Below are 10,871 nucleotides of genomic sequence, written 5' to 3' on the forward strand. Positions count from 1 at the left end.
CATTACAACGGATATTATACAATATTAGAATTTCAAATATAATATAATATTATGTTTGAAATTTTTATGTTATTAATTGGAAAAATAAGAAATTTGACATTTTCCATAAACGATCCAATAAATTTCTTTAAAAATTTATAAAAACATTTTTGAACTCGAAACTGATAATTTTTTTAATTATCATATCAAGCTCGCTCAAAATCAATTCAAGAATTTATTTGCAGAGAGAGAGAGAGGAGAAAATGTCACAAGTCTTACGATAAGACTTATCGCGGTTGAACTTCCGACAAGGCAGGCAATCAAGGGTCATTTCAAGATAGAATACTGTTAGTATGTACCCCTTATTGATAAATGTATATGTTAGTAAGTTTAATACTCTAAGATTCTGTTCGTTATTTTTTGTTCGCTTTTACATTCAAACCTCTTTTTTGTTAATAAAATCACATTACACGACATTCATCTTCGTTGCCTATAAAAGTTTACCTAAACCAACAAGTATGGCAATGTATGATTATACGATTTTCGAAAATCAATTTCCGATGAGCAACATGAATAATAAATATTCCAAACAGAAAAACTGTCTACTCACCGTGAGGAACGACATTGTTTGATATTTTCAAAAAGTCCAGCGAAATGGAAAATCAGTGACGTATCGATTAATTAGTAAGACTAAAATTAAGACGTCTGGGCGACGATCGAGAAGAGGCAGAACTGAAGTCTGCGCGATTATGTAGAGACACTAAAGGAGAATGGCTTTAACTGGCCCCACTCTTCCCCACTACTGGTCCGTCATGTTTGTGCGGAAAACGTTATGACATACACGACGAGTTGGAATCCAGGTTCGGATTACCGTAGAAAAAACCGAGAAAATCTGAAAACGACAAAGTATTTAAACGAATTTAATAAGAAATCAAAAAAAAATTTAAAAATAATTAAAATTCAAAATCATAATTTAAAAAATACATGTAGATTAAAGAAAGTTTTTTTATATCATTTTAAATATATATATATATACTAAATCTATTCGTTTGATTTACTTAAATTAACAATAAGAAACATACGTGTATACAGTGAGAAGTGGGAAGAGAAGAGTCCTCTTCTGATCTTCGTTTCATTTCCGTTCTATTCCGACCCTGAACACGTTTATTACATATGCTTCTCGTACAATCTTTCTAGTTGGAAATATCTGATCGTAATCAGGTTTCATTCAGAAAAACCCCTGCTGCCTTTAAAAAGGCATTGTAATCCTCTACGCCTTGTACAAAAAAAAATATATTTCCGATGAATATTTTGAGAAATATATTCTTCCGAATTGCTCAGATATTTCAAAATTAAAATTTTTCAGAGGCTCAAATTTTATTATCGATATTCTTTCATCTATCAATTTTTTAAAAAATTTTTATGGAATTTATTAAATTTATTAAATTTAAGAGGGATTAGTTTATCATAAATTCTACTTTAATTGTCTGGCATCGAAAATTGCTAATTCACACATATTTGTTTATGTGCGATTGTTAGATAGGTCGAAATTGACATCAATTGATGACCTAATGAGCAATTAAATGTGTTACGTTTAAGACTGCGCTTGCACCTAACTTCAACTATATTAGATATCAGAAACGCAGAATTTCTTTCCTTTCTTTCTTTCCTTTATAAAAAATTTATACATCAATCAAAATTAACATCTTCTATTTATTATTCGTGTTCGATGATAAAATTTATCAAAAATTCTTTTTACAGTCATTTGTTATTATAACTCAATTTACATGCGTATGTTAAAATAGACGATGTTAAAACGATAAGTTGAACAAGATTCACTTATATAAGATTTAATTATTTATTAATTCATGTACTGAATGGGAGAAATAAAACGTCGCAATGATGTCACATTACGACACGTTGGTTAGTTGTCAAACAAACGTATTCTCTGAAGTAATGTAATTTGCTCTAATTTTTTGAAAGACTCCGTTAACACGGAATTAATAATGTTAATTTAATTCTCGTTCTTATTATTATCGCAGCAAACAAGATATTAATTTTTTTCAGCAAACTGTGAAAATTAAATTAAATTTTTTCACCAGAAAAAAGCTTTTAACTATTTATAAGATGTTAACATAATAGAAAATCTTCTTAATGAAAGTAGATTACATTGTTATATTTCTATTACAAAATAAAAACATTATAGAAATTTGTTACGGAGAGGAAGAACATCATTTTTTTTTTCTGAATAAATTGTAGAAGAATATTAGAGTTTACAAAAGATGTATGTTTCTCTACCGAAAAATAAAATTATATTAAATTATGAATAGAACGTTTATTTAAGTTAAATGTTAGACTCAATTATGGAAGGTGCAATAAAATTGGAAAGTTTATATTAAATTTTAATACATTTCACTTGTCCTAAACGGAGCCGATCCAATTGTCTTAAATTTAACACAAATATATTAAAAAGTAATACAAATATCACATGAAAAATTAACACAAAAAATATACTGCCAATTTGGAAGAGATGTTCAAATATTGTTCAGTAAAATTAACATTTATAACATATTAAATTAATATTTTATTTGTACCTTTTATTTATTTATCTTAGAATTTATTTTAAAATATATTATTTTTATTTTATTTATTCATAAATTGTATTATTTTAATACAACTGAGAAATGAATATAATTTTAACAAAATTTATATAACATTAACTCGGATATAATAAAAACGACGTAATGCAAGAATTTTGATAAGGACGATTTTTATCAACAAATACAAAATATCTTTTATTGTGAAACTTTTTTGCTAACAATAAGTCTAATCTTTACCTGAAGATAAATCATCATGATTCCTAAGCATCGGTTTATCACGAAAATTTTTGTTGATAAGGGACATTTTACAAATATAACAGCGCCTTGTAATGAAAGTTATCTGTTATTTTTGCATTTTTTCGCATCGTCGTTGATGGTTTTATCTATTTGCAGTAGTGATAACATTCACATGAACATTTATATTCTCATTTACACGTGTTTACACATCCATACACACTTTTGGAACTGGGAAATCCCAGTCGAATCAGCACAATATTTATCCGTAATGGACCGCAGCTTTTACCGTTGTTGGAAAAAGATTGAAGAGAAACATTCATTCTTACAAATTAGATAACAATGTAAATGCTATTTGCAGAAAGAGCTTTGGAAAATCCCAAGAAAATGTTTATCAATGTTTTTATTCATCAATTTTAATAATTCAAATAACAATCAAAATACTCGATTAATAAAGTAATGTAATAGTAAAATTTTTTATTTTTAATAATAAACATTTTTTTTTTATTCTAATTGAATGAAATTAAACTGATACAAAAAAATTATATTTAATTAATAAATTATTGAATTAATAAAAACAATACCATCAATTTCCAATGGTCTCCCAGAATTTAAATAATAAAGTATATATAAGAGCAAATAAAAGCTATACTGTGGATTTTCACACAATTATTTATTTTTACTTGTTTTTTATATGTACTAGTTTATTGTTTCAAATTACGAACTTTTCTCTTTCTCTCTCTCTCTCTTTCTCTCTCAACATGATAAAAATTTAATTAGTAAATTGATTACTCAATCAAGAAATTCATAAATCTCTTAATTTTACCTATAAATAATTGATTTAAAAAATATACGTTAAATAATTTATTAATTCAATTCAATTTATTAATTCAATTAAATATTAATGTCAAATCATAAGTTCTTGTCGATTGTCTGCGAAATGAAAATAAATATTTGTTGAAAATAAATTCAATAATAATAATAATTTTATCTCATTTAGATCACGTAAATTTCTTTTTCGGATTTACAGATTATAAATTTATTTTCCAAATATTTAAAAACTATAAGTTTATAATCTCTTTTTGATCAGAAGATTATAAACTTGATAAAGCGGATACTCCGTTATCCAACAAGGATTCTGATCGAAGTATCTTATATTTCAAAATTGATCTATCGCTTTCTATAAATTATTATCTGGCTAGGGAAATAAGTGAGAAAAGATTTAAGAACGTAGTCTGAGATTCACATTTCATTCAGCTATCAGAGTTTATTCAACTAATTAACATTCAAATACAATAAATCAACAATAAAAATATATTTCAAAGTGATCTCCTCAAATGGAGAGGTTTTGTACATTATTATATAGAATTGAAAAAGTAATTCGTTATCGTTATTTTACTCGTTATAAAGTAACTCGTTAATATTATTACTAAAAAAGTATATCGAGTTATTACAATTTCCATTATTTTTCATTTTAATAACTTTTGTTTTAAAATAATCTCCAATATTGCATTAATTAACTAGTTCATCACGAAAGCATAAAAAATTTATGATTAATCACAACATCAAACATAATATTTCCTGTTTTTAAAATTCGTTTATGCACATTCCATAAGTGCACTGAAAAAAATTGTTCAATTGACTTAAATTAATTTAGTTTGTCTTATCAAACATATTATATTTGACTTGAATATATAATTCTCCAACAAAAGAAATAAAGAAACTTACTCTTTAAATTCTTTGGAATCTCATTCTTTGGTATCTCACTTTAAAGAAAATTCTGTTATTCTTGAAAAGGAATGACAGATTTTTCAATCTTTAACAATGAGATTTTATTCTTTAGAGCGAGATTCTTTTACTCTAAAGCATTTAGAGAATCAATTAATTTAGTCAAATAAACAATTTTTTTCTTAATATACTTTACATATATAAAACAACGATAAAAATAATGATTACACACGTTTATCATTATCATATATATAAAAAGTTGCATTATCATTACAAATACAAAAAATATAATGCCATTATCAACTCGTTACTAAAAAAAAGTAATTATAACGATAACAGGAAATAAAAAAAGTTACTTCTCAATCGAAATTATTACAATTTTTTTTAAGATATTTCTTGGAAAAAATAGATATTATAAATACATTCAGATCATATTAATATATAACGACTTAATTATCGTTCATCTCTTCGTCACGAAACAATACTAGATTGAAACATCAAAGTTTGTTGTTTCTCTTATATAAAACTAATTTAAAAATTAAAACTAATAGCGAATTGAATGTACTAGTGCGCACTGATGCATCGTTCGTTATCAAAGTCGTTATCAGAGTCATTGTACATTGATTTAATCTGATAAAAATGAAATGCGAATATTTTGAATTATAAAATATCTACATATTTTACTTAACAACAAAATATATTGCATACTTTACGGTTTAACCCGTGTCTATATTTATATTAAACATACATCTTCAATTTACAATGGTATTAATATGCTCTTGTGCGCACTGAGTGCATCCAGTTCATCGAATTCACTAAGTCCTGAAATATTTCACTTTTCTCTTCTAAAGAAAAGCTATTTCTAAAATTTTTTAGAACAACGAATCGTCGGCTACTACAAAACATCTCGATTTTTTAATAAAAATATCTCATTATTTAATATTGCGTATACTATATAACAACGATAAAATCTGTATATTGAATTCCTAGAAATAAGAACGCGTCACAAAAATAATGTACAATGAAAGAAAAGATTGGCTGCTGCAATTTAAAATACTATGCCACATTCAGCCAATCTTTTCTTTCAGTGTAACAATAAAATTGTCTTGTAAAACGTCATTGTGACGTAGACTAATTCAACGTTAGGAAACTGAGTACATAATTCGAGCTAAAGTTAAATTTTGATCTAATATGTATTTGTTTCAACTGTTATCGAGCTCGGGTTTGGACGATTCAATGGTACTCATACAACTTGTGGATAGAGATTTATCGTCATCACTCATCCATACGTGGAATTTTGCGCCACTTCGACAATGCTGCACGACATTGATGATACCCATCACAATGTATATCACAGTTAAAATTAGAAAGTAGCTGCCATAGACGAAAAACTGAAATGCAAAGTTTTTGACATTATTCGAAGGGATCCAACATCCAATCTCGAAGCATTTTCAGCATATCATCTTACCTGCTGCCTAATATTTAGCATAAGTGTATTAATGATCACGAGCGTCAGCAAACTTTGCGTTAATAACGCGAAGAATGTATTTACGCCGAACACAAGGCCATAGCTATCCTCAGATATATACTTGGCGACTTCGAAACTATGAACAAGCAAAAGTAAAATGATCTTTGATTTCTCTCTTTTCTCATTTAGCCTTATTGCAATTTTAATAGAATGAAGAATGTACTATATTCAATAGAACGTTTATTTTATAACTGTTGAAAGTTTTATTCGCGATTATACTTTTAAATCTAGAGAACAGTTCTATTTCAGCGAAGAAAATTTTCAATGGTTGAAAAATAAATATTCTGCTGCACGCAAAAGCACTTCTCAACTTTTAACTGATTTTCTCAATTAAGAACTCAATTAAGAACACTACATGGAAAAACCAATTTGGTTGAAGTATCTAAAAATTTAACTACAGATCTGAATTTAGGTATAGATTTGAAAATAATTTTGTTGAACCATCACAAAATAATTATGTAAAAATCTGAAACACGATGAATAAAATGCTGCAAAAAGTTTTGATATTCTAGGAACTAGTTTGAGTGTTCTATACAATTATTTTGACCCAACAGAATTATTTTCAGATCTATATCTAGCTAAAGTTTTAGATACTCCTACCAGCAAAAACCTTCTTTCTGTCGGTCTTCCGAGCTTAATCGGATGATTAAGTGTCAATTATGATTGATTAATTTTGATCAATTCTGCTTAATCATTGCGTTCACCTTGCAACAGTAACCATGGTGTGGTAAATTACACCGAATATGACGTAGCCGAAATACAGAAGCCAAATGTTGTAGCTGTAAGAGAGTCCTAATAACATACCGCCTTCCAAGAGCGAAAAAATGGACAACGTCATATCTCCTAATAGGGTCCAGTTCAACTGTATCTTCCCTACATAAAATACGGTCACTGCACCTGGTAAAAATAAAAAGATTAATTAAAAAATTTAATTGTAGCTGTTCCATAATTTTATTTAATTAGTTTTTCTTAATCGCGCTCTTTCATTATCAATCAAGTCTAATTGATATGAATACTTTTTTCACGGATATTTTTTTTTGAAGAAACTACGCAGTTTGCAAATTATCCCCGTGTCTTGACGTCGTTAAATCTCAAATTTTGTGAACATTGCGATTCACTTTATTAGAACGAAAAGTAACTTATATGATGCAATTTCAAGTTGCTTCTCGCCCTGATGAAGTGAATTGCAATATTTACGAAACCTTGGCACTTTATAATTTATCAAGATATAGAGATAATTTGCAAATTTATTTCGAATCAAATTTTAATGAATTTATAAATAAAAATGTTTAACGCATCTATAATCACACATCAAATCTCACTGAGCTGTATTTAATTGATGAGTAATTTTAATGAGATTTGAGTTGAATAGCACTATCAATTAAAATAAGATTCTTATAATATAATATGATTAAGATAAATTATTATATATTCTTCTAAAATATATTAAATATTGTTTTATAGTTGGCACAAATACATTTTTATTTATAATTATATTCAGTTTTTTAATTTGCAACGAAGATAAAAATTATCTACTAAGACTATTGTTTGGATATTTCTTGGAAAAATGGCTAATGTTATCTGCCATCTTCATTAAGCTTTATCTCACATAATATGTATTTATTTTAGATTAGAGACAAAATTACTTCATTGTTAGCAGATAGCATTAACAGGATTGCAGCAATTGTTATCTTCATTGCGATAATATTTAAATAATAAAAATTGAAACTTTAATTTAAAGTATTCGAGAAAATTATGCAGTTTACCTCGCATCAATTACATTATTATATAGATATAACTAATTGTTCTATATTGATTCGTTGTTTTAATTGTATATTTCGATTTTACAAAAACTTAAACAAGGCACGTGTTTTACCAAAAATGGCTGAAGCATCTTCCTTACCGACGATTGCGTAGACAAAGTCCACGGCACCGTTGTAGATCATGTCGCCTGGAATCACTGCAGTTTGCCATAGTAATTGAATGTAACTAACGACCTGCAAGTAGCCGCAGGTAGCCAGTGCCCACCAAACCGACCACTTGGCCACGCGATAATTGGTATAAGCCTGGATGAAATGTTTCCACAACAACGCATACGCGTTTCTAGTTTTACGAAACACTTGTGCGCCTGATACCATGAAACATTGCTTTGTTTTCCCATTCTCGACATTAGGTAATTCTTGCGAATTGCTGGAATGTTGCAAGTGATAATCGAGAGTGTCTTTTCCTTGTGTGTCTTCCTCAGAAACGCTGGTGCGATGAAAGTACATCGACTGATTTACAGAAGGCAAGAAGAGCGCCCAGATCGTTGCCAAAATATTAGCTGGAAAACAAAATTTATATATAAAATTTATATAATTCTTTGATATAATATAATATGTAAAGAATGTCAATATTTATAAATAATATCTCATGTATATTGTAATACCTCATCCGTAACAGAAACATACAGATCCTGATAATTCTAGGATATAATAATAATTTGAAAAATCGTGTTTTCTCAGAAAAAATTTCAACATCTGTTTAAATTTAACTTTAGAAACAATAAATTCAATCCATAGTACTTTTTTTATGTTTTTCAAACAGTTTTATATCATAGATTAAGAATATAGTTGAATTCGAAAAATTCATTCATTTAAAGAAAATAACTTAATAACACAAAAAGTTTTAGATTCCAAGAATCCATACGTTTCTTTAGTAACAAAAAAAAATGTGTTTCTGTTATGAATGTTGATTAATGTCATTATTTTGCACAAGCTATGTAGAATTCTATTCTATATAAAATGATTAAATCATATAATCGGACAGTTTGATGTATGCATCAGTTAATTTTATCTTGCGTACCTGAAAGAGTTATAAAATTGAGCTGATGATAGTTTAATAATTCGAAGGAAGCTGTTAATTGCGCTACAATACCAGACATGCTACGGCCAAATAGTACGGCCGCTTTAGTATGCCCTGTTACTTCTTGATAATGTTTTTTATCTACTTTGGCATATATGTAAGTATAATAAGCCACTTCTGTTGACATAAACACGCCGTAAAAAAATTCTACAATCTGGAATACTATCACGGTTTTGCCGAGTATAATCATAAAGTATGTGACGACACCGGAAAGACCACATAATACAATGATTGGTTTGTATCTAACAAAATCTGTTATCAAGAAGACAAGTATCAGTGTTGCTAAATAACTGTACGTGGCCACAGGAAGAATATCTTGATTTACCTGAAAAATTAAACGTATCGTTAACAATTCGATTATTTGAATGGACATAAAATCAATATAATATTCAATATTTCAAAAACTAACTTCCTCCTTTGTGAAATTCTTCCATGGTCCAGTTAAGTAATCGGTTACAAATGATTCAGAAGGCCGAAAGTCCTTAAAACATCCAAACATGCACAAAATACACGAGATTTTCATCCAACGCATTCTGCTTTGTGAATACCTGTTTAATGAATTATTAAAAAAAAAAAAAAATTAATAAAATCTTCAGTGCATCTCTGTAAGAAAAAAAGAGAGAGCATATATTAATTATATTAATTCATTTAACATATAATCAATGTATTAAAAAAATAATATAAATTTATGTTTCAATACATTTTCATCTAATAAATAACAGTGTTCTAACAAAACATTTAATACAATAAAATAAAGTTATTTATTTTATTCTAGAGATTTATTTAACATTTAGAGATTTTATTTTAATTTCGTTTTCAATTAATTATTTCCGGTATTACCTCTGTTCTTATTAAACTTCACATATCTGTTACAATTAAAATCTGTTTCAAATATCTTTTCTCATTACCTTCACAAATTTTTGCACAATTTTGCACCAACGCTACCGTCTACTGCCGTCCGCTACTACCTTCAAAATAAATCTTCACACGTCTAGCTGACTTAGTATTGAACAAGATTATACAAACGTAAGAAGGGAAACTCCAAAACTAAGTTTAAATCACAGTGCACCTTAGTGAGGAAAATTGTAACACGTTAGATCATGAACAAATAATGATAATGAACATTTTAATCGCGCCCAACGTTACTATATTCTAAAAATAAAGTTGTATAAGTTATTAAATTTTAAAAGTCGGATTGACCACGTCAATTTTTATATCTATCGTCGGTAATTTATCAATATTCTTATTTTGTATGTATATGCGCGCGTGCGTGTGTGTGTACGTGTTTAAATTTTATTAATTTATAATAATTTGTGTTTTTAATTTATATTTAAAATTTTTAATTTTTAATTTCATTTTTGTAATTTCTAAATTCAAATTAATTTTGAATTTCTTTCAATATATCTTTTAGTATTAATTATATAGTAATTTCTTGATGTTTTTACTTACATTTCTTTTTTATATTTCTATATATATAAAATCAGCTTTTTATTCTTCAGTAATATGTCTCGATCAATGACAACGAGGATAGATTTTTAATTCGAACGAAATCCACTACGAGCCACCACCTGTCTCTACTTTAAAATGGGGATCGTACGGGTTGATAATAATAAGTTAGACGGATATTATTTTACAATAGTATAACATTGTAATGCGTAGATCCCCCCCTCCCCTCCTCCTCCTCCATTTATATCTTTAAATAACATATAATTCAATCATTTGCATTCATTTTCTTTTTATTGACACTCAATAGCAAGTCAAAAAGACTTTATATTATTTCTGATAATAAGTGAATGCAAATTTAGAGTGTTAAAAAATTGTTACACCAGGGGTCTCTTTTCAAATACAATATAACAATAGCAATGTTATTTTGAAGTGTTGTTGGGTTACGTCGACAA

The 10,871-nt window shown here is 27.6% G+C and overlaps 2 protein-coding genes across 2 annotated transcripts in view; both read right to left on the reverse strand.

Moving 5' to 3' along the window:
- Nucleotides 1-730, reverse strand: part of LOC108691761 (serpin B3-like) — a 7,646-nt gene extending 6,916 nt beyond the window's left edge. The window contains exon 1 of the mRNA XM_018199653.1: nt 590-730. Coding sequence (XP_018055142.1) covers nt 590-604 — 15 coding nt within the window. The 5' untranslated portion in view covers nt 605-730. The remainder of the gene's footprint in view (nt 1-589) is intronic.
- Nucleotides 731-5,695: 4,965 nt separating this feature from the next.
- Nucleotides 5,696-10,010, reverse strand: LOC108691732 (thiamine transporter 1-like). The gene is made up of 7 exons (XM_018199606.1): nt 9,882-10,010; nt 9,383-9,521; nt 8,914-9,298; nt 7,973-8,392; nt 6,774-6,966; nt 6,010-6,145; nt 5,696-5,932 (listed from the first exon to the last, which is right to left on the reverse strand). The coding sequence occupies exons 2-7, from the start codon at nt 9,503-9,505 to the stop codon at nt 5,744-5,746; spliced, it is 1,446 nt and encodes a 481-aa protein (XP_018055095.1). The 5' UTR covers nt 9,506-9,521; nt 9,882-10,010; the 3' UTR covers nt 5,696-5,743.
- Nucleotides 10,011-10,871: the final 861 nt, after the last annotated feature.

Source organism: Atta colombica, unplaced genomic scaffold, assembly GCF_001594045.1.
Source record: "Atta colombica isolate Treedump-2 unplaced genomic scaffold, Acol1.0 scaffold51, whole genome shotgun sequence".
Lineage (NCBI taxonomy): Eukaryota > Metazoa > Arthropoda > Insecta > Hymenoptera > Formicidae > Atta > Atta colombica.

Bases quoted from the DNA above. Each gene is read 5' to 3' on its own strand.
- LOC108691732 (XM_018199606.1), bottom strand. From the start codon at position 9,505: ATGCGTTGGATGAAAATCTCGTGTATTTTGTGCATGTTTGGATGTTTT. The intron at 6,146-6,773 runs GTGAACGCAATG...GCTTGTTCATAG, and splicing joins ACCATGGTTACTGTTGCAAG to TTTCGAAGTCGCCAAGTATA. The intron at 5,933-6,009 runs GTAAGATGATAT...TTTGCATTTCAG, and splicing joins TGCTAAATATTAGGCAGCAG to TTTTTCGTCTATGGCAGCTA.